The 24,276-nt window shown below is 43.0% G+C and overlaps 2 protein-coding genes across 4 annotated transcripts in view; one reads left to right on the top strand and one right to left on the bottom strand.

Moving 5' to 3' along the window:
* Positions 1 to 5,232: 5,232 nt before the first annotated feature.
* GNS (glucosamine (N-acetyl)-6-sulfatase) lies at positions 5,233 to 22,728 on the bottom strand. The gene is made up of 14 exons (XM_065682455.1): positions 22,162 to 22,728; positions 21,502 to 21,561; positions 20,619 to 20,825; positions 18,985 to 19,050; positions 18,481 to 18,579; positions 16,114 to 16,281; positions 13,046 to 13,128; positions 11,562 to 11,680; positions 10,922 to 11,025; positions 10,431 to 10,532; positions 9,188 to 9,295; positions 8,383 to 8,493; positions 6,385 to 6,545; positions 5,233 to 5,541 (listed from the first exon to the last, which is right to left on the bottom strand). Exons 1-14 carry the CDS (start codon positions 22,711 to 22,713, stop codon positions 5,466 to 5,468), a joined length of 2,016 nt encoding a protein of 671 aa, XP_065538527.1. The 5' UTR covers positions 22,714 to 22,728; the 3' UTR covers positions 5,233 to 5,465.
* The window catches only part of TBC1D30 (TBC1 domain family member 30), a 58,275-nt gene continuing 56,636 nt past the window's right edge, over positions 22,638 to 24,276 (top strand). Inside the window, exon 1 of one of the 3 annotated variants that reach the window (XM_065682076.1) lies at positions 22,638 to 23,751. In XM_065682076.1, the coding sequence (XP_065538148.1) occupies positions 23,493 to 23,751 (259 nt within the window). In that variant the 5' untranslated portion in view covers positions 22,638 to 23,492. The remainder of the gene's footprint in view (positions 23,752 to 24,276) is intronic. The other 2 variants (XM_065681982.1, XM_065682162.1) reach the window with 2 other exon arrangements.

The following is a 24,276-nucleotide window of genomic DNA, read 5'->3' as shown; positions in this document are numbered from 1 at the left end:
GAACTAACTGTAAAGCTGAAATTCAGCAAGGTCACAGACAGAAAGTTTACACTGAGTCTCGTCTCTACTAACGAAACTGTGGATTCCCTTTTTGCAGCTATTGGGTGAGTGGAGCTAATGCAGGAAAAATAAAGAAGCTTTTGTGGACAACCCGCCTGGGTATCCAGACAACATCAGATTATCAAACACAGGCTTATACAGAGTTGGAATATCTACTGTTTGCTTTCCCAGTTTCTTTTCTCCTTTTCTGGATGCTTTAGGACAGTATCCATTCCTGAAGAGATTCATTGTAAAGGTAAATTTGACACTGTGTAGTAGTAGCCATCAATGTCACAAAGTATTATTTTTTTAAGTATGAAAGAACTTATACTTCACTAGGAAACACAAAAGATTGCTTTATATTTACCAGCCATCATACAGCACATATCAACTTTGAGGATTGTTTCTCTTTTACATATTAAACCACAGCAGTTTTGCTGTTGTGGGAACACCAAGATCCCATTTATAAGTAGAAGAATCAGTATTGACAGAAGGAGTCCATAGTTGCAAGCCCTCAGCCCATTGTTTATAGCAACATGCTATTGTCAAGGCAGGTGAAGAGCCCGTTACAGATTGCCAAGCAGGAGTTGTGGAGCTGGTTATGATTAACCATGCTACTTTTTCTAGGAACCATGCCACCTTTTTCCTAGAACTTGCACAGGAAAAACACTGAAGTGGGTGATTCAGTTGTTTTCCGTCAAGTCCTCCTTATTTCTGCTTTTAGAAAATAGGTGGCTTTTGGCAGCTGCAGTAAGTTCAAACAATTTCCACACCTTTTTGAGCAAGCAGGCACTCACTGCACTGTTAAGGTCAGTCTGCCAGCTTTAGATACAGTACAGTGGATATTATCCAAAGATTAAGTGACACTTGAATGTGACTAGAGCAACTGCCCTTTCTTTATAGTCATGGAATCTCCACCCTCCTCTCCTTGAATGAAGTGTTAACACTACTTCTTTTTCTAAAACAGGTGACACCTTTATCATTCTACAGCATTTTCCTTCACAAACATGGCTTGTTCTTGGACATTAATGACAAAGGAGACACTGTGGCAAGCTTCCCTGACCCTGATGGCAGCAGCATCACTTGGGCTGTCAGTGATGTGTTTGAGCATGATGCGAAGGTGTATCTAGGCAATACAGAGCTGCCTTTTCTTGTGGTGCTACAGTAAACTTCAGTTTTTAGAAGCTGGAGCATCAAAAGAAAGGTAGCAGCGTTGTTTCAAGCTTCTGTTAAATGTTTTTCTCTACTTAATGGACAACTGCAATGTCACTGGAGGAGAAATGAAACTGCTACCACGTGCCTAACCAGAAATGAGAACACAATACTTGTTTTAGAAGTTTGTGAAAGCCTCAGACTTACATAGGTTAAAGGTACCAAATCACCTTGCTCTATAGCTCAGAAAAGTTATGTGTATATTTCTCAACAGTTGCACACCATCATCAAGGAATTAAAACTCTGTACCAGGGGCTGAGGTGAGTAAGTAGCACGTATCTCACTGTTGCTCACAGTTCCCATTTTGGAAAAAGCCTTATGTTGGATTTTCTTCTTCCTCTTTCCCAGAGGCTGAACATACTTGGTTTTAATTATGAACAGCAGTTTCTCCATTGTCCCTTTTGTTAAACTTTTCCATCTATCCAACTACATCAGTTTCCAAGGAAATACGAGCAAGTACAGCTTGTGATTCAATTTGTTCTCTCATCTCAGCATTTCTTCCTGGTGCAAAGCAGTCACATGTTGTCTTGCTAAACTCTCTACATGAGGTTCCCTGTTACCATGTAAAAGTTCAGTAGTAGCCACTGTTCGGTAGGGCACTGCTAGCAGGGCAATAAGCAGAGAACAGGTTTATAATTAGGAATTCAGTCTTCAGAAGTGTGACACAGCTGGATCCTGTGGAAAGGTTTAGCTCAAGTTCAGTAACAAAGATAGGAAGTTTGATAGGCAGTTTATTTTTAATTTCCCCCAAAGTGCAGCAGTGAACAGGGTCCTCTGGAAGGGCACTTTCTATACAAATGTTCAAAACAGCAGAATTAAGTATGCTCACAACATGCTACAGCAAAGTATGCTCACATACAGAGAGAGTGATACAAATACAAATTAAATTTAATCACAATAAACAATAGCTGTTTCATTATGATAAAATATTGTATTTAGGTTGTAGAATCAGTCTTAAATTTAATGTGATTGAAAAGGTGTTTTGGGGGTGTTTTGCATGTCTGTCCCTGTTACAGCTTTATTCTGCAAAATGAAGCAGCCCAATTCACTGGGCTGATGCTGGGTAAGCATGTACTGGCTGTATTCACTTATGCTGAAGTGGTATCAAATGGTTTTTGGTCTAGGATAATGTAATAAAATTCTGAACTGTACTTCTCCCTGTATAGCATCTACTTTACCTGATGCAACCATTAAAGTTCAGAGCTCTGCTTTGATACTATTGAGTTTTAAAAAATAATCGCAATTTACCTAAACCAAACTCTGTACCAGTAGGCCCCTTTCATGTAACACAAATGCCTTCAGTAACAAGGTACAGATACAGCCATGGTCAAATAGCATCTGAAATGGTATTTCCAGGAAGACCATTTAGTTTTAAAATCACTTACTTGGGAATCAAGGTTCCTTCATAGTGTTTTTTTGAATCACCAAGGATAAGAATTAACACTGTTCATTCAAGGCTGCAAAAATACTCAGAATTTTTTCTTCATTAATTCTTCATGGAAACAGCAGAGGAGCTCTAGCAGCAGTGGCAGGCAACTATTGGGTCCTGCTCTTCCTTCAACTATGTGCTTCTGCTGAACAGGTCTTAAGTCTTTATCAAAAGCAGAAGTGAAGCAGGTGCTTGCCTGAACCACTACTGTGGTTAAGTAAGGACTGATTGATTTCATTCTGAATTTCAGTTTAATGCAACGCTTATTACCTATGACGGATTTCAGATATAGTGTGGTTCTCTGACAGGGAGGGTGTAAGTTATTGAGTGTAGTTACAAAGCGCTTTACAGGTGTGTGCAGAAAGCAAGTGCCAATTTGGGTAAAACATCTCATCACACATACTGAATAGTTTGTATCAATCCTGCCAACTTTCATATTAGGTATTAGGCAAAAATTAAATCATCCAAAAGAAAATTCTCATTATGGCTTAAGATCACTTGAAGAAAAACCACACACCTGTACCCGTAACAAAGCTTGGGATTTTTTCTATTAAGAAGCAACATACACGTTACTTGCACTGAAATTCAACTCAAGTAGAAACTTGACACAAGACCTAGGTTGGATAGAACTGTTCAGGGTTTAATGTGCAGCAATGTATTTCCACTTAGTCTTCACACAGCTACCAAAATTAAGTTTAAACAAAGAACATATCTAAGTTGCTAGAATTATCTGAGGAAAACACCATGTAAATGAACTCCAGGTTTAGCTCAGTGTGCAAGAAAACACTTGAGAGCATGAAATCAACTTTGGTTTTGTTTGTAAAGACAAAACGGAGTCTGAAGGATACTGACAGGCAATACTAAGACTCGAGAAACAAAACCAGGATAAAGCTACAGTTGTAGTGGAGGAAAAAAAAAAAAGTCCTGAGTATTTGAAAGCATGTCAGTAGTCTGAACATCCAACCCCCTCTGCATTTATACAGATGCTGCAGCTGAAAAGTTACCTTTCAAGTGATGATTTTTTTCTCAAATATTTGGTCACTCTAGAGATTTGAAACAGTAAGTTAGATTTGAGACAAAAAGCTGTATAAAACCTAACCTGTAGACCACCATAGAAGTTTGCAGCTGTAAGCTACATGAAGGACAACTTCTGTGCTTCAGCATTAAAAGCCAAGGAAGTTCAACTTCCCTTGTTATGGCATTATTTGTATCCAGTTTGTGGGTCTGTGCACTGGGCTATGCAGCTTCACAGTTTTGAGTCATGTTTTGTTGCCTACTTCACGATTACTTCGTAAAAGGTTTTATGTGACAGAAGTTGAAATCATCATGCTCTCTATTCGGGTAAAAGATCCGAAATAACTAACTAAAAGTAGTTGTGCCCCAGTTTGCCTGAGGAGAGAACAATCATCTTGCTTGATAACACGGCTGGTTTGCCCACAAGCAGCATGAACTTGTCTTGCAAAAGATAGCCAATTTGGTGTTTCTAGGAGGCGTTTTCCCAACATAGCTATACAGAAGTTACATGCTGACACAAGTTCGGGTGCTTTTCAGGATCAGAAAGATACTCCAGTTTGGGTACAAGTGATGGCTGCTGTTCAGATAAGCCCAATCATAAGGATGACGAGACAACATCACCCTCCCAAAGGGAAGCCGAGTGATACCACACTGCAGTCAGGCATCTAGGCAGGCAGTCCTTTGGTGTCAAGGCCACTTACTGCGGGTCTTGAGTAGTTACATCTCAACCAAAAAGCAACGCTCTATGAAGCACTTAAACTGCCTAAAGTAGCTCTCTCAGCCTAACTTCTAGTGAGCAATGATTTAATTATAGCTAGTTTGCTTTCAGAATAATTTACCTTCAAGAATCTAATCAACACAAGATGTTAGACAAAGATATTTGGAGGTTAGAGACAGATCAGCTTTACTGTGGCGCCCACGTTTGCTTTTTTTGGTTTGTTTTTTTCCTGTTGTAGATTTTCCTTTAGCATTACTTTTGTTCATGTATTAAAAGACTTAAGGGTTAGCTCAAAACACAGGCACACTTATTTGAATATTTGTTAGTCTCAACACTTCTTTCACTCACTAGGAAGCCTATATTAAACCCTAAGATACTTTTCAGTAGTACACAGTAACCCATTCCAGCATTTCCCACTAGAAGGATCTTAGAAGATACATTCTTGTTTGCAAGCTACCAAAGCTGTCCTACAAAATTCATTGGTCTCACTTGAAGTGGTCTCATTGAAACAGAGTATTTAGACACTCACTAGTGTGATCCTACAGCTCTGCCTAATGCCTTCCTACACTCTTTTGGGCTATTTTGCTATTCTCATCACCAGCTTTGAGCTTGATACAGGAAATCTATAATTAAACATAACTTTTGAGAAAGTCTGTAACACTGAATATGGGTGAGCATTACTGTGCAATAGCACCTGTCTATCCAACCCAACTCAGGTACACATTTATTGATCTTTAGAACAAAATAAACTGTTCAGATCCATAGGCAAAGGTTCACCTCTGTGCCTGTGATATGAAAAGGTACTTGAAAGACAAATTATCTGAGCAAGACAGATTAGCTGTGTCTAACGATTCAGAGTTAGAGTTCAGCTGTAAGATAAACATATTGCACAAGGCAACCAGCTAAAGACAAGGGTTTTTCTTCCAAACAGGGTTTGAACAAGCCCATGAAAAGTCTTCCAGCTGTGATCAGCGAGAGGTACGGAGACAAACCTGCTGCAATCACTGGAGAAACTGGCCAGCGGGAGCCAATTGCAAGAGGCTCTGAAGTGCCTTACAAAGACTGTGCAGAGAACCTCCGAGCCCGAACACCATGATTGCTGAACATGAGCCGTGGGTCAAACCTGTACCTATAGAAAGGAACAGAGTCTGTGTGAGTGACCGGGAGCACACAGTGACCAATTCTTCTGCAAACAGGTACTTCCAGAAAAGCTCTGGTCACGTGAATAGTTGCTTTCTTGATGGTATGCAGCAGGGACAACCTCTCTACATATTATAGCAGATGAGTTATAATGACACACAACTTAGGAGTTGATAGTCTCCAAAGAAATAAATACTAGCTACAACATGCCAACAGCATATTAGCATGTATAACATTCAGTATTCAGGAGATGCATCCTAACAGAAAGCCTTGCTGCCTCAAATTACAAACTTATGTAGCACAACTGTAAGGGCATTTAAAACAGTGCTTAAAAAGCTTCGCTCCAAATGATTACCAACCAATTTTTGAGGTAAGAAGTGCTATTAACTTACAACAGCTGACTAATTCACACAGCTTAGGTTTTAGAGGAAACATTCTTTGCTAAGAGCATTTCTAGGAACAACCATATCAAGTATTCAGAAAACAGCTGCCTAGGGCAACCTGCAGAGCTCTTCCTTGTTTGCAGGCAAACCTGAGGTCACTTGCCTCTGACTACTCAGCACAGCTGTAAGCTTCAGCTATTCTAAGTCAGGAGTGGCTGACAAGATTAAAGAAGTAGTATTAATACCATCAAGTTCTATTTGGTAGATTAAATTAAAATATAGATTGAACATTAAAAAACCCCAGAAACAGCAAGAAAGCATCTCTATCAAACAACAGTATGTTAGCAGTACTATAGTAATACAACATAAATACCCTCTATAAAAGCTTAATTTAAAAACATATAGTTCTATTTAAAAGTGTGATATAAATAAACCCAATTAGTACTTACCCAGGATCAAAGATACCCGGCGTACGGCATGTTGCTCCTGAACAGGACTGCAGCATCATTAATCGATAGTTCATCTTTTCTAGAATTTCTTGATCAATTGTTTTAGCAATGTTGTTGATCTGGTGTGGATCTGCAGTCAAGTTATACACTTCCACAAACACCTGGAAAAGAAAATTCCTGCCCTGTATTAAGTCCTAAACACTAATTAACTTCTAATCATATTATTTGGGAAGAACATTTAAGGACAGCATAATGTCTCAAATGTTTTTCCAAATGATGCTGCAGCTGTATAAGCTTATGCACGCATAAGCTGTATTTAGCCATGCAGTTAAGTGGTCAAAGACAGGAGAGTGCGTAGGTAAAGTTTAGTGTGATAGGACGATTACTGCAGAAGTTTTTACTTCCGCCTGAAATACTCCTCCACTACACAGCAGACTTTTTTTCTAACGCATAAATGGAACCTGTCTTATGACTGTAAGACCACAGCAAGAGGCCATAGCTAAGCTGGCTGCCTTTTCATGACTGGATCCCAAATACACTGTTTCCTGACCATCACACCACCATTACATCAAGTCTCAGCTCATCAGGTACTTCCAGCTGTCAAACTACAACAGCTGCCTTGACTGTGCATACAAAACAGACTGAATATCAGTATGCTATAACCTTCATACAAGAAAGCTTTTTTGTGTGCACATGCTTTGAGAAGGTTTTTTGTGTACTTTGAGAAGGTTTGTCTGGAGGATTTTAGGCAGATTTGGGTTTTTTTGGTACACTAAATCTCTAAACCATTTTGTGGGACAAATATTACTCAAACATATCTCCAGAATTCAGCCAAGGTTTTGTCTGTGGCTAGAGTAAGAGGCCTGATTGCAGATGATGTTGATTTAAAGTGGCTGGGTTGTGTCTAACATAGATAAAAATGCACCCAGCCAGCCTTTGGTTGCAAGCTTTCTTCTAACATGCACTGCAAGGTTTTAAAAGCCACATTGCTGCATCTTCCCAATACTGTTAGTCTTAATTTAGCTGACCCACGTGAGCTCCATAACCAAAAAATGCTCCAGCCATTACTGGGAAAAAAAAAAGGTGACATGCAGTGTATTATCAGATCAACTTTGGAGTCTATGAGTAAAGTTGCAACACTCATTTGACTTCACCATAAATTGTCATGAAGTGGAAAAATGAAGGGCAGGGTCTGCTAATCAGCATCGTAGTCTCCCACACAGTCTTTCTTGCTATCTTAGCACCAAAACCAGCATGTGGGATTTGCTCCCCGGGTTTAAGCTGTTCATTGTAGACTAAAAGAAAGTGTTCTGTGTTGTGGCACAGTAACTGGGGATACCTGCTGTTTATGCCTTTAGCTGCAGTTCATTAGATTTGTAACCCTGTTGCCTCTAACTGAGTGTGTTCTCTGGAGCAACTGTGCGCAAAGGGGCACAAGCAAAGATCAGCCCTGTAACACACTAGCGAGATTTGGAAGCGGGGACATTATGTTCCTTACACGCAAACAAGATAAGGTCCAAGCCCTTTCTCATAGTTGTAACTTTAACACTTATTTCAACAGACAAACAAGCAAGTGTTGGAAGAGAAATGATAAGCCTGCGATTTCAGTTCTTCCAAAGGAAAAAAGTTGCAGCTGAGCCTAAGAGCAGCAGAAGTAGAGTGTAACAAAATATTTGTCATACAGAAGACTCTGCTGCATGGAATTGAGGTAGGACAGAGAACTGAACCCAGCCCAGCCCACCATGAGGCTGTTAGGCATACTAACAGGCAACAGTTACAGTTTAGACTCTTGTCACTTCCTCACCCCCTTCCCACCTCTTTTCTAACCTCACCCCTTTGGGTCAAACATTCTCACCAGTAGATAAATACTTCACTGTTTATCCTGCAAGCTAGTCAGCTTTTCAGAGTACTTTATGAAAGCCTTGAGAGCAGATAAGAGTGCAGACAGTCGCTTGCAGCTGTGAACAGTTGTCATCTGCAAGTCAGAGAGAGACTTACCTCCCGGTCATCAAACTCGCAGTATTGCAGGTCCCAGGAAGTTGACAGTGTCCTTACGCAAGCGTATGTATTGTTATAGGAATCTTCACACACACAGTCCGGGAAGCAGTGCTGTGAAGTGAGCAGTGAACAAAAACTGAGAAGGGGAAAAAAAAGATGAACTAGCAATTGTCTTCCTACAGCCTGTACCAGCTCAAGCCAATTGCAGTTAGTTGATGAACACCAGTCTTAGTCTAACACATGCAAGTCTCCCCTGGGCATTTTAAGTAAAATTTCAGCTCTTCTAAATTTGAGAAAGTTGTTATTAACCTCACTACAATTAAGTGTGTTTTGTCTGGGAAGGTAACATGCATACACTGAGGAGAACATCCCAACACGGTACTAATGACCACACCAACAGGATGCTTTAATTAAAGCAAACCCTCTTTGATTCAGGAAGTAGCTGCGACTTATAAATAACAGTCACAGACAACAACTGTACAACAAGGTCACCGGAAGTTTCGAAAAATCATGGTGTTGCTACCACCCACTTTGCCAAGCCCACACTTTCCTGTGTATTCTCCAGCCTCGAGGCTCTATAGATTCCAAAGGAAAGGGTGGCTGTGTTCTGCAGGGTCACATGGACATATCAGTTCCACAAGGCTGCATGTCTCCCTCCAGCTCCTAAATGCTGGCAGAACCTGCAGAGCTAGCTCCTACTCACCAAGACACTGGGATCTTACTGATAGAACCAGGTTAGCCCATACAGCAAACAGGCTGAATCCAATACTTATTTTCTAACATTAACAGATCTTGTCTTTCTTACTGTGACTCCAGGTCCTAGGCCAGGACAGGTAGGATCACTGCCGTTGTATCCTTCTCCCTGGTACTCCACCAAGAAGTCTGATCTCCATGTCTCATTTTTGTCTCCTCTCTAGGACAAGAGAGAAACACCATAGTATTCACGGTACTGTGAAAGAGAAGGAATACTCCATGCCCACTGCTTACAAGGCAGTTTGAGTCATGATCCCTAGTTTGGGTCAGGCTTAAAATATTAGCCCTGCGTTAGAAGAAAAATAAGGATCAAACTCCAAAAATATTAGTACACCTTCTTGTGAGGGTTTAAAGCACCATCTGCAATTTACACAGAATCCTCCAGTAATATCAAATAGGAACCACAATAAGAACCCCTGGAGTGAGGCTGCTTGGTTTATATCACGCTATCACAACAAATGGAAGAAGATACCCTTGGCATAAGAAAAGATAAACGGCTTTAAGAAGCAACTAAGTTTTAAGCTGCTCTATTTGGAACTTCATTTTAAAGACAGAGAAAAGGGAAGTTTAAAGCTAGTATACAGCACCAGAGGCACACACAACAGAACAATGATAGTTTTGATCCCACCAGAGTTTAAATTAGATGCCTTTTACCTGCTTCTGTCTAAAGAACAGCTTTAGGTTTGGATATAAGGTTTTAAAGGCAAAGCACTGTTTTAAATCTGGATGATCCTTCGTTTCCAGGTAAGCTGCCTTCAATTTATAGACTAAATTTAATTAAAACTAAACAGATCAACTGCAAGCAGCTTTATTTAAATAGGTTTCTGCTCACCTATGGGAAAGGTCAGGTTTACTTTATAAAGCTGCATACCTTGTTTCAAAGTTCAGAGGGAAACACTAGCTCTACCAAAAACTGAGGCAAACCAAAGATGTGAGTAAGAACAGTCTGCTCTTCTCTTGTGTCTGTGCTGAGAAATTCCAAGGAAAAAGGGAGGGAGAGTACAAGGTGAAAAAAAACCAAAAACCATACAGCGTTCAAAACAGGAACTCTTACAAATGGCAGGACTAGCCAAAGAATGACACAGCTTTCTCTTACAAAGTGACCAGAGTTGTAGGGCTTATGAAAACACATCTGCATTTCAGCAAGATACCTACTTTTTTCACTAAGCTATGAACACTCCAGATGAAAATGACATTGAGGGAAGAATCTTTGAGTCTACTGAAGGAAGTAGTACTCGCTTTAAAGAATAGCCCCTGCAAGAATTGCTGGTTATTATCCCTGTCTCTCTACTTACCAGCAGCGGCAACAGTGACATCCCATCCATTTGGGTCTTATTCAAGTCATACCCTGCGATGTCCAGAATAGTGGGACCCAAATCAATATTTGCAACAAGCATCTGCAGGGGGAGGAAAACTTACTTCACAAGACTGGAACCCAACAGATAAAATACAGAAGTCTCATTGTTACAAGTACTTGTCATTTTAGGTACACCTAAACAGTACTTAATTTTTTCTTTACAGGCTAGTGGACCCTGTAACATTAAAAAGCTACGGCAGGGTCTGTGTAAAGTGAGCTTCACACTTTGCACTTTTCACTACTGTTTGTATCCTGCAATTAAATTTACTGATCGAAGCAAGAGCACACAGCTTTTTAGGAGGCCTTTGCACCTTTGCCGCTCTATGTATTTAATTTCACTGGTACATGCATACATATATATATATATGCAAGAGGATAAATTACAACCTAAAGCTGGTAACTGTGAAACAATATTAACTTCTTTCTTACCTTGTTTGTCTGATTTGGTTTTATCCCTGGTCCTCGAACTAGCAATGGCACTTTGATATCAAACTCATACAGCTGCCGTTTGTCTATTGGCAAAGAAAACTGGCCTATACAATAGAAAATGGAAAAGGTTAAATGGCTTCCGATTTTACCTTTGAAGAGTTTGTGTTACATAATTTCCAGCAGCCTAATTTTCTTTACAAAGTCAGAAGAGGTTCTTAACCTGAACTACACTAAAAGTGGACGACAAGAATAGGAAACTTCAAAGTATAAGCAGTATCTTAAAATATAACAGCTTAGATACTATATTTTTAGTTGTACAGCACAATTCAGACTTGATTTTTACTGATTTAATTCTTTTGTGGCAGCTCTTCCTAAAAAGCATAGGGACCCTTCCTCCATTTCTGTTCTAATTTCAGGTATACCAGGACGCAGTGGCAGTGATTAATGATAAAATCCACAACCAAACAATAAAATCCCCAAACACCCCACACTGAAGCTCCAGATTGTTTCGGCAACTCAGATCAGTATTTCTCATGTCTACAGTGTTTCACAGTTCCCACTTTACTGGAGGGTCCTGAGGGTGAAGTGTTACACAGCTACTGGATCCTCTATAATGTTCAGTAATCAGTGAGAATTTTACCAGTGTGGAAGCCATTGTCTGATGTGTAAAAGATGTATGTGTTGTCTAATTCTCCATTCAGCTCCAGTTTCTTCACTAGCTTCTCTACCAGGTCATCTACCGACAGCAGAGTTTGCCACCTATACAGAAACAAAGTAATTCATGTTAGAGCATGAAAAAACCAAAACCAACCCAGAATAATTCTGACTGCAAGGCAGGGCATTTGTATTCTGTTTCAAGTCAGCAGTGTATGCACTGCAAGTGGATTGTTTTGCTTACAAATTCTGAAAACAAATTTCACAGATTACTACACTGTACTTTTGAGACTGCAAGTTAAGATAGAAACAGCCTGTGTCTCTTCAACTCTTGCTGATTTTATTCTGTAGTGGCTGAGAATGACACCAAAATACTGATTACTTCTTATCTGGAGACAGTCAAGACCAACTTTGAAGCAACATAGTGACAAAGAGTCAGTTATCTACTGCAAGGTCACTTGTTATTTCTTTATATGTAGTTTTTAACATTAAAAACCAAGACTGCTGTGAATTTTTCTATACAGAATCTTTTCTGCGTGAAAACTACATCAGTTATTTTTTATTGCTCACAGAATATCAGGGTCCATTATTCCATTGTATCTAAAGCCTTGAATAGCTACAAGCTATTCTTTCCTTTGTCATGGGGTTTGCTGTTGAGACAAGTGACTGCTTCTGTAAGTCAGCAATGAGCCTCCACAGACTAGCATTATGCTGAATTAGAGTTACTCATTCTTGGATCCTGTTGTCTTCAGAATTACTTTAGGATTTTGCTGCATAAATTTATCTTTGCGTTTCATAAAGCAAGAGCCTGAAAATCTTGGTTTTCCACCTCCAAAGTAACAAGCAAATGCCTGATAACAGCTCAAAATTGAATTTATCGCTTAAAGTTAAGCTAATGTCTGCTTCAGAGCTTTTAAAGAAAATAAACCTACAGTTTACAGGTAAAGAAATACCCTTTCCTTCTCTTAAAAAAGGGAACAAGCTATATCTCCACACTATTCCCCACATCCCATTTTATAAAGAGGAGCCGAGCTCCTGCCCTGGACAGTCAGGTGTTCTCACATAAAAAGACCACAGGCAGAGCCAAGGTGAATGAACCAGATTAGCTGGCAGATAAATCAATCACAATTGATGTATGTTATGCAAGACTCTGGAGTCCAAGAGAAAGAGAAGGTAAGGGCATGAAAACCTGCTGTCTGCTGAAAGAGAAGCATTAGGGGCACTGAGCATGACTGGTCTTTTTAGTGATAAATAGTAGCAGCATTTGGGAGCAAAATATTCCTGAAGTCAGCAACAAGTTTCTTTGCAAAAAAGTAAGCAGAAGGTTAAGTCAGATGCCAGAAAACCACTACAGATGCAATTTGACATCCATGGGCAGGCTTAGTAGAACCTGTTTAAACAAATACCTTTTCTTTTTTAAAAGACAGTAACAGTTCTGAGCAGCAATCTCAAGCAACAAAAAATTCTTACCTCTTTCTATAAGCATCATCAAGAAACTGTATTGAAGAGTTGGTCATTGGAGTCTTTGCTTGTCGGATTAACCAGTGCTTGTTCTACAGAAATAAAAAGAAAAAAAAGACAAAGATTAGCATAGGAGAGAAGTACCAACTTTTAAACCTTTCACAGGCCAGTTACAGCAGAAATGTTGCTTAGTGGAAAACATCCACATGACGCCTGTTAAATAGCCATGCAATGCTATCAAACTGACCTGACTCCCATTTTCTCTCTTAGTTCATCTAAAAATCTAAGTTGCAACAGAAGAATATATTACAGCTCTACTATGCTCAGCCCTTAGTGAAAAGAAAGCTGTGGATCTTTTCAAAGCAGTTCAGGGAGATATTTGGGAAAGGAGCTCGGGAAGGGTCACCCAGAGATGAAAGTTTCATAGCCCAAGACAGGTCTGATGAAAAAGTCCAAATGAATGATTAAGCAGCATTATAAGACTAATTTTTTCATTTACTAGGTCAGAGATGACCCACTTGCCACCCTCAGCCTGAGCCTGTATTTAGTTGGCCACTCCTCCCCACAGAGCCTCTCCTTACGCAGTTTCTGAACAGGCTCAGCCTTTAGGGACGCACAGTGAAGTGACTCATGTCACCTGCAGTTTTTTCACTTCTCTGTTTTCTGTTCTTGCCAACTGAAGGAGAGTTTTGGCATGGAGACTTCATACTGTGTCAAGTTCATTTTAAATTGCTTGGATTCAGATCTGACAGTAGCTGTGAAGATTCTCTGGAGAGACACCAAGTCTCTACACTAAGCCTATCTCAGCAAGAAAACACAGCATAATAAAGAGCAAATATGTAGTACTTGTGTGTTGTTTGAGAGAGGAAAAAGGAAAGACATCACAAACCCCATCCCCAACTCTACAGAAGCCCGCCAGAGAACAAAGGAGCTGGCAATACCACCTGTGCACCAGACACCTTTCACAAGAGGTGCACTTAGGAGAGGCCCTCCTATCATGCTAGATAACTCAGGCACGTAAGCCATCTAGGACAGTAGAACCCTCCTCTTTCCTGGAGTATTTTGTTCTTCCTACCTTTCTCTGAAGTTTCAAAAAACTTCAAACAGCACCTAAACACCTTTGTGGATTTCAGTACACACTGGCTCAGCGTCTGCAGTCAGTCCACTTCCCTGTCAGTCCCTGTTAAGTCTCTTTCATTGGTTACACACAAAGCTGCTGCCTCCCTACACCCTGTTCCCAAAGAAATTTTAGGAGATCTTGAGACAGCATGCTGTGTCTTGCCGGCAGAATCTGAACACAGCTGTGCTCCAATTCTGCAGGAAAAACAGCGCATGTGAGAGAAATCCCCGACACCCATCTTAATCAGCTTCTCTCTCACAACAGGTTTGATAAACCACTCATCTGGGCTACCAATAGTCCTGCCTGGGAAACCAGACAGCAACCCACTCCTTGATGTAGTTCATAGCTGAGGGTCCTAAGCAGAAGTTAAAGTGTGCATCACTGGACAGACCGACAACAGCTTAACTCCTGTTTTTCATGCAGATTCTGCCTAGATGGCTCCTTTTAGTACCCCTTGCTCACATACTGTGTAAGGAAGCTAGGCAACATTCACTCAGGAATCAACACTGTACAACGCAAGACTCTTAAGCCAGCATTACAACATCAATGACTTGAGGGTCTGAGCTTATTTACTTGTCTACTGCTATTGCAGGTATTGTGCCTGCCCTGGAGAACAGTGAAGCTCAGAGTTAGGCTTCAAGACCACAACACTGCCAGTTCCAGAAATATACTGTTAATGATTGTAGCTATTGTGTCTGGGAAGAAGGATAGTGGCTAGTCTGTTCCTGTTGGGAAACCCAGTAATACTGCTGTATCCACAGGCACTAGCTGCCAAATATTAAGTCTGTCACCTTGCTTTGTATTACATAGGCACATACAGATATTTTGCTCCACATCAGAGAGCTTCACACTGCTGACTTTGCAGCTAGTCATTTCTAGCTCACCATTTTAAAAGCATTTGACTTTACAGTAATAGAGTCTAAGACAAAGTTAGGGATCCTTTTATGAAGGAAAGAAGTCTGATCCCCACTCCCTAGCTCAAAACTTAACAGGTTGGGCTAAAGTATTTGTTAGTGCCTGCAGCCCTTTCCTCACATCTCTCGTGTTCTCATATCACACTGATAAGCACATGGTCATTTTGCAATCTACAATCCTCAGCTACAAACAAGTTTCACCCTGTACTACTTAGTCATAGTGACCTTACAAGAGGTATCACTGGGCACCAGATAGGCAGTCAGGCAATGTTATGTCTTAGTCTTAAGGCTAGGAGCAAATCAATTGAACACCAAGTTCTGTATTTTAAACAAACTGAATCAAACCCACAAAAGTTCTGCAAGTTAAATATCTCACCAGATTAACTGTTTGTGCTTTCAGTTATTGGCACAGTAAGTCACAGTGGATTAGTCTGAGCTAAATCTTATTTGGCCAACCTTACTGGCAGGGGAAAGTACTGCCCTGTCACAAGGATGTCTGTGAATTTGTAACATTAGGCTCGGCAATTCTGGTTACAGGTTATTTCAATAAATTTAAGGGAAGTTTGCAAAGTCCTTAATCACCATGGGACCTGTGGCTCATGAATTCATGGAGTCCAATATGCTTGTCACCCAGGGACAGCTCTGCCATGAGCTCAAGTAACCGACCACCCATCCACACAGTAGATACAGGAATACAAGGCTCGCACCTGAGGCCTTTGTGTAGCATGCTACCTATGCGCGCTCCTGAATGTACCAAGAGCAATGACAGAACATTCTAAGACCATCCAAAAACCCTGGAAATTGGAAAAGAATTAATTTTTCTATTTATTAATCATAACTCCATTGCACTGCCTTATTTTTGCCACTACATATTTTTTATTTCCAAGATATTGGTAGGCAAATATCTCAGTCACAACAAACATATCTTATCCTGACTGGCTCATTAACATAACCAACCAACAGTCACAATACTAGTCTGAATAGGCTTAACATGCAAGTCTCTGCTCTCACAAGTAGAATAACCTATGCAGATTCTATCTTACCTTGCCATGAATATTAAAATTGCTGTTTCTTGGTGCACTGACATTCTGAAAGCTCTTTGTATACTGTGGAGCAGCTGTCCACGGGGAGTGCGGTGCTGGGGTTGAGATCATCATAAAGAAAGGCTCGAAATTTGATTTATACTCCAAGAAGTCCAATGACATGTTGGCCTGTGAACAGTTTTGTTGGAGAACGAAAGTCATACATCCAAAAGCAAATAGCAAGTGCTTAAAAATTCTGTACTAGACATTCGTAACTTATTTAGAGCTTGGTAGTACTGAGAACGTTTAAACTATTTCAGCAACTTATTGCTTGCTCATCTCTAAATATCCAGAACAGCAGCTTGTGATAAAAAAAAAATAAAATCCCAAGTGTTCATGTTAAGCAGATTTTTTGTCCCACATCTCTGAACAGCTTTCTACTTTAAACTCAAAAGGTTGTGCTATTCCGAGTATTAACACCACCACCTAAACTTGGCTGTCAAGTACAACTGGAGCTTTCTTTCACAGTCTCTCAGATGCCATCCCCTGCCTGACAGATCCCAATTTATCAGTTTAATTTTGCTTCAGAAATATAAATTGTTCTGAAAAATAAAACCCTCCAGCCCCATTGTCTATAGCATATGCTCTTTCTGTAGCAATCTCCTTATGTATAAGGGGTGCCACATTTCTGCTGGTGAAGCCAGAAGCTCTAGGTAAGGACGGTACCAAACTCCACTCACTTGCACCGCCTCAGTGCACTTTCATTTTCATTTCAGACTGTACACTTTCAATTAGCAAGCGAGTTCCACTCACAGTCCACAGATTGAGAGTTTCATATTGGCCTTTTCCCTTGGTCAGCCTTTGAAATTACAGCTTCAAAGGTATTACTTGCAGGTGAGCTCTTCACCATTCAAATCTTGCAACATTTTCCCTTCCTGCCCAATTAGTACACCCCATTGTGGATATTCTTTTCTGTCTGTAGAAGGAACTAGACATTAAGAATTCCCACTTCTTCCTTCCCCCTAACTCAAACATCCAAGCAAGTTAAATAACAGAGTTATTGGAGGATAAGACCTGTGTAAAGTTTGAAAATCTGGTTCAGAAACCAATATGATAAAGGTACACTCCTAAAGATGGTCAACTTAGATGTTGATAGAAGCTTAAGCTGCAACATGTTAGGACTGCAGGAGACAGATCCAGGTGCTCAGATTCCTAGTACCAGACTATTCCCAGTACCAGACTTAAGTACCAAGATGTGTCAGGACAAGAAAGTTTGTGCATCATATCAAGCAACACAGAAACTTTGCATAAGCAACTGAACAACCAATTGAAGGAATTAAACATGAGCTCTGAAATGCTGAATGTATATTTGATAGCTACAGGCAGAAAGTAGAATGGAATACACTGAAAATCATAATTCACTGCTCTGTCGTGTGTTAACACACCACAAGTAAGAGGTTTATGCAGCAATGACCTGTTAGTCAAAATGCTTATCAGCTGCTGAAGGATCAAAAAAGCCCAGTGCAATGCCAGTAATGGGATAGTCTCACTTCTGGCTTATCAATTCCAATCTAGCTTTAGACCGTGTAAATCCAAATTTAATCAGACAGCTGTTCAGTACCCTGAGAAACATCCATCACTTCTGTTCCCAGTAAGCAGCTGTTTCTGTTCAAGAGCCAACTGCAATGAAACTCATTAGGGTCTCAATGGAAGACCACAAACATGAGGAGACTTCTCAGAAAGGACTTTTCTCCAGTGCTGCATGCCAGCTCCCAGCACTACCAACTCCTACGCTGCTGTAACAGTGTGTCGAAGTAAAGCTGCAGCTTGGCCAGTGCCTGGGCACACTCCTGCTCCCTACTTCCATTCCCCAAAGCTAATAGCACTCACTAAACAGGGGCCCAAGAGAGCTAAAGTAACTTGAGTTTTCCTTTAAGCATCTGATGTTTTTGTTACCTCTCTTTACCTTAAGAGGGTAAAGAGGATAAACACTCCCCTGGTCAGCTACAGATTTTGCATGGTCCATAAATTGCCCTCTCACACCATGGAGGATCAATTAGCCTTTGATGCCTCCAATTTATCAGTTTGATGTAATCAGAGACTACAAGATACTAACACATCAGGCTAGCAAACAAAACATGCCGTAACCCTATTTTTACATGCTTAAACTTCACACAAAGCTTGGTCCAGTTTATGTGTTACAAAATGTATCAGAATGAGACACAGCCTTCAGTGAAGTAGTTTAAGTCATTGCCTACATGCATCCCATGTATTTATGAACTAATAAATCCCAACAAATGAGCATCCCACCCTTCCCTGAGCCCCCAGCATCAGGCTTTATCTGGTCATAAGCAGCTTCTGTAACACACAAGTTGCAAAATTTCTTACCAGTACATCTGTCAAGTAATCCACACTGTAGTTCTCACCATGCCTTCGTGCTTTGCCGTTTACTGAAAGAGTATAGTTGTAGTACTTTGAATTCTTCTCCTGCGGAAACGTAATGGGCATATTTATACAAAGTAACATGCACACTGATTACCTGAAATAATTAAAACGAGCTGCTAGTAAGCATTTCTCAAAATAGGTTATAAACACTTGTCATAAGGATACCACAAGAACTCTCAGAGCTGGTTTCCAGCAGCAAAGCCTATTTTAGTGCTGCCTTACTGTGCTGTGGGTTTACAAGCCAGGCTTTCCCCTAGGCACCTTAGCAGGAGCAGCCTTTGTGAAAGCCAAGAATGCAATATGCAACAGAGGAAAAAAGGGAAGGAAATTTGCATTAAATGTTTAGATCCTCTTTACCTGCTCTCTTATCACCAGCAAAGTTCAGACACGAGTTGGATTACAAAGCAACCAAAATTAGGTATTGTAAACAACAGAATAGTCACATACCAAAGCATACCAAAAACTCCATCCAGGAGGGACGTGACCTACTCCCCCTGCATCCTCTGCTCCATACTGAAAAGAAACAGACCATGACTCACAGTTTCAATTATGAGGAATAAAAGCTAGAAATTATGTTTCATATTCATGTGTTTTATTCAATACTAGTCAGAAAGTGCATTAAGCCAAATTCAGTTTCAGAATGGAAAAAACCCAAAATATATATGCATATAAAAGCACATGGCCTGCTAAAGAAACCAGGATTAAATAACTATAGAGACAGTAACTGAAAGCTTGGCATTCACCAATAAAATTTAGATTTTGTTTCCTGCTCTACTATGCACATTAAAACATGTGGAAATCCTGGAGTACATCATCAGGCAATGAGAAGTGATCAAAACCACACATGGACAAGACACTCTAAGGCTTTGTGATAACAATTCACAAGATAACTAAAGAAAATTTAGCATAGACCAACAGCTTCATCATCCTCCCCCAAAAGGGGGGTAGGAACTTTAAGCCTCTTACCACCTCAGTGCCAAATAAACTGCAACAACTAGCTTTTAAGCCACCAAAAAAGGGAAAGTAGCTGCTACACCAGTGCCAAACTCAAGACAGAGGCTGCCTCAGGGCAACACAATGGGTTTCCTCAGGGCTGCCCTCTCCCTTCTACACAGCTTGCTTAACTGCAGGGACAGGAGACTACACAGTCAAGAGATGCTCAGAGGAAGCCAGAAGTTTCCCTTTTCCTCACTGCCTCAGTAACATCAGCAGGAACAAATTGTGCCTGGCTATAAAAATTCATGTTCCATTGTATTATACCACCAACATTTTCCAGCAAGGGATGCAAGGAAAATAATACTGTAAAGAACCTGTAACTCATCTAGCTCCAAATACAATTGCATCACACAAAAGGAATACCTGATCTTAGAGCTTTCAGCACTGAAATTTCTATCTTACCATAAACTCCTGCAAATCATAGCTTGGTCAAAACCAGGAAAAAACCCCCAACAAACCCAAACCCAGAGGACACACATACACACATATATGTGATTTATTAAAGTGTTGGGTCACCTCTGTAAAGAGCTTTGATAATATCTGTTCTCCCAGCGAACTTGCTTTAGTGGACTTTTAGTATTTTAAATGCCATAATAACTGCTAAAAAAATGTTTTCTTTTTAGATGTCCTATGATTCCAGGTGATATATCAGTCAGGAATATTAAAATGTACTTTTTTCTTTAATGCTCTAACACTGTGCCTGGTCTGGTTCTGGCTTGATGGTCTTCTCAGTACTGCATACCAACCATCTATCCATTTCCCCCAGTCATGAAAATAATCATCTCTGAAAATCAACACAGCTGAACACATTAAAAAAAGTCTAGATTCCATCACCCTTTTAAAATCAACTTTTAAAAACATTCAGGCACTTACAGGACTGATTTTAACCAAGTTAAGTTAAAGATCTGAACTTTGCATCATATTTATGCCTCCTCAGCAAAGAGAGCTACTCATCCAACTATACCACTTTAAATGTTTTGGGGATCTGCATTCAGCTACAAATATAAAAACCATATGAAGTTTTAAAGGTGGACAATAGAAATTAACTGATTCACAGTATAAGAAAAGCAAGCACAAAAAAATACCTCATTCAAATACTTTCCAGCAAAGAACGTTTGATAGCCACACATAGTTTTGAGCAGAGCTGGGAAAGTATATGGCTCCTGAATCTTCTGCCATAACTTGCTGCTACAGTTTCCTTCCAGAGTGTTATTGACAACATGATGATTATGTGGGTATTTTCCTGTTAAAATGCTAGCCCGACTGGGACAGCAGAGTGCACTGGGAACGTACTGGAAAGACAGAATGAAGTAATACAAGATTAACATTGTAAAACAATTTTCCCCTCAAAATTTCTAGCTTTGAAATAACAGCTAATAGGCTGATCAAAATGTTCCCCAGCATTAAAGCACGTTTTTTCTGGACACATAAGTATTTTCTTGACATTGCAAGTATTTTCATTAGTGAAACATTGCGCATGAAGCTGTTTTTAGGTTTCTGCAGCATATGCCCTTCAACCCCCCCTCCTGATTAAATGCGGTTCTTATACAGTAGCAAGTATCCATTAAAATACTGATTGCCAGTTTAGGCACTCCACTATTTTAGCCATAGAAATACATTAGAACATGAAGAGTGTAGTGGGTTTTCAGCATGCATGAAGCTTAAAGTTTGAAGTAGCTTCTTCTAATGCTTCTCAGTAATAAAAATACTCAGATTACTCAATTTTACTTTACAGCTTCAGGAAGTCAGCAAAGTACTTTTAGGAACTGAAACTCTCCCTCTCAGTTTCTGAACACAACCTTGAACTATATTAATTTTGAGGGCTCAAGCAGTTAGAGATTCAATTTAAAAAACCCACTGGCATACTTACAGGCTTCATAAAACTGTTCCTAGATTTGAGGCCTTAGATGACCTAAGATACAAACTATACAAATGCACACACACTTCAGAAGTTCAAGGAGCACTTACTGCATTTAGGAAGGTCATTCCCATCTGTGCAATGAGTGCATTAGTCTTCTTTAGAGGGGTCTGGAAGAAAGGTACCAAAAGGAAATTAGCTAAAAACGCAAGGATGCTAAGTAAAGTAGGGCAGCTGAGGCTGACATACAAGTAGCCGAAGCAAGGCCCACCACCAGTTTGCAGACACTGGCCAGGCAATCCATGCAGGGCGTTTTTGCTGGGGCCTCGTCTGGTCCCAGCAGTTACACAACTCAGCCCCCATCGAGGCACAGGGGTTATCGGGTCTACCTGCCGCTGTAAAGGCTGCGCCAGAGAAACCCGAGCCTCTTCGGCTTCCCAGAGCCGCTTGGCTCCCCCAGGGAAGCCCACCGTGACGCTCTCTTATCGGGGAAACTCGGCTTGAGACTGCGGACGGAGACCCCGACCCCGGCTGCGGGGTGGGCCGTGGCTGCGCCGCTCATCCCCCCGGGTCCAGGCCGCCACTCCTCAGCGGCGGCAGCGACCCGCTCCTCTCACCAGGCCCTCTCTACGCCCTGACGGTACCCCCAGCCCACAGCTAGACTAGGCAGCCCCAGCGGGCGAGCACCCCCTCAGCGAGGGCAAGGCCGCCCGCAACGCGCCCCCCTCAAGGACGGGCCGGCGGGGGAAGCCGGGGAGTCGCGGGGTTACCATTCCACCCAGGCAGACGTCCTGGTCGTCGGTGAGGATGAGCACCACGTTGGGCCTCCGCACCTGCCGGGTTGCCCCCGCCGGGCTCAGCACCAGCAGCGCCGCCAGAGCCAGCCCGCGGACCGCCGCGGCAGGGGACATGGCGCAGCAGCGGAGGCGCACGGACGGGCGGACACAGGGACGGGAGGAGCCGGCGCCGCTCGACCCCGCAAGGAGCCGCAAACACGACCGAAAGCGACGCCCGCAAGGAGCCGCCCCGCCCCGGCATATGACCCGGGAGCGCGGCGGGGGGGAACGGAGCGGCGGTGTCACGTGGCCCGGGCGGCAGCCGCGGTGGAGACCAGCCCCGCCTCCTCCTGGCCCCGCCCCCTCCGGCGTGGCCCCGCCCCCTAGGAAGCCGTTGCCATGGGAGCGGGGGGCGGGCCCTCCCGCCGCTCTCCCTCGGCGCGGTCGCTCTCTGCTCCGCTGCTCTCGCTCCGAGGCCGGTCTGCTTGGCTGTTCTAGGGCAGACTTCCTGACGTTAACTAGCCGAGGCCGCAAAGCTGGCCCCATCGGTCTGGTCCGCCCGGCTGCCATGCCCTTCGTGTGTCCCAGACAATTCTCGGCTAGCAGGGAAATGTTTCATCGCGGCTGAGGAAGAACAGAAAGCAGAAGCAGACAAGGAGCATGGTGGGGGCGCGGGCAGCGCTGGGCTCTGCAGACACCGTGAGGCCGGGAGCCGGAGCGGTGCTGCCGTGATGCGGGCGGGCGGTGCGTTGAGGCAGGCCCGGGGAGGGAGCTGAGCGGCGTTACCGTGGGATGAGCCCCGCGCGCAGGCTGCGTGCACAGCAAGGTGTGGCGGAGACACAGCTCCCGCAGACAGCCAGCACTTACGAACCCCACCGTACTGTGTTACGGTGACTTGCACAACTGCGGCTATGTTAACAGAACCAAGCCGCCACTCGGGGCTGCCCCGCGCACGGGCGACGGAGCAAGAGCGGGGCAGCCGGCAGGACTAGGGCGGCCTTTGCGGCAGCCGCACCGCGTCAAGGACCGTGCCCGGCGGCGGCCAACGCGCGGAGCAACCGCCGTGAGGAGAGGCACCACCGCCCGCCCCGCCCCGCCCCGCCCCTCAGCAGGTGCAACACCTCCCCTCGCCCCCGCCGCCGGCCGCTACTACGCTGCGCGGTACGTGGGGGGGAGCGGCACTCTTGCCCGTAGGGGAGTGTCCGGCCGGCCTGGGTTCCCCCGCTCCTCCCGCCGCCCGCCTGCCCTCCCTCCCTCCCTCCCGCATCCCGCTGTGGAACGGGCCCGGCCGAACCCGGAACTCGGCGCTGCCGGGGTTGCGGAAGATGGAGGCGGGTGAGTCCTGCCCGGGCGGCAGGGCGGGCAGCAGCGCTGACAGCCTGGCAGAGGAGGAAGAGGAGGATGAGGACGAGGAAGGTGCTGGCAGCGGTCGGTCCAGCCGCACCTCGTCGCTGGTGAGCGGGCTGCTCACCGAGCTGTACAGCGCCTCCGAGGCGGCCGCACCCTCTGCGGGCAGCGCCCGCTCCAGCGTCCTGCAGGAGCTGCAGCAGCGGCCGAGCCAGATCAAGTACTTGCGGCTGAAAGGTACAGCCTGCCCCCCGCTCTGCCTGCGCTGGCAGCTGCCTCTGTCGCCCCGCTTCCCTCCTCTGCCTGCAAGCCAGTCCTGCTATAGTCCTGGGTATAGTCCTCTCTCTCCTGCCTCCGTGTCTATGCACACGTGTGTCTGTCTGTATCCTCCTTTACTTGTTATAGTAGCCTTTATGTATAATGTCTCCTAGAAGCTCCCGGTGCACAGTTAGCTGGTGTCTCCTTCAAACCAAGACTTCATGTGCTGTGCCCTCCCTCCTTCATTTTAGGCGCCACAGGAGCAAAAATGGAGTCACCTGCTACTAGAGTTTCTGTGTCATTGCATAACCTTTTGTGCTTCTGTACGTTCAGTGCTATTAGTCACTTACAGTAATGAGTCAATGGCGAGTTTCTTTTCCCCTTTTTCTTTTCCTTCCACACATGCTCTGTCATAAGAGGTAGTTGCTTTTTCAAGTCCTTTATTTCTAGTAGACCTAAACTAAACCTGGCAATTGTAAACCTTATTTATAGGTTTACAAAACC

Source organism: Lathamus discolor, chromosome 1 (assembly GCF_037157495.1).
Source record: "Lathamus discolor isolate bLatDis1 chromosome 1, bLatDis1.hap1, whole genome shotgun sequence".
Lineage (NCBI taxonomy): Eukaryota > Metazoa > Chordata > Aves > Psittaciformes > Psittacidae > Lathamus > Lathamus discolor.
Note: the sequence above shows the minus strand (reverse complement) of the source record. Positions and strands in the feature narration are given on the sequence as shown.

What these genes read in the sequence shown, in the direction of transcription:
- GNS (XM_065682455.1), bottom strand. Translation starts at nt 22,713, where the DNA reads ATGGGGCCAGCTTTGCGGCCTCGGCTAGTTAACGTCAGGAAGTCTGCC. An exon ending in ATTACTTGACAGATGTACTG is followed by an intron (nt 16,282 to 18,480) that starts GTAAGAAATTTT and finishes AACTGTTCACAG; the next exon opens with GCCAACATGTCATTGGACTT. An exon ending in ATTTTAATATTCATGGCAAG is followed by an intron (nt 13,129 to 16,113) that starts GTAAGATAGAAT and finishes TTATTTCTGTAG; the next exon opens with AACAAGCACTGGTTAATCCG.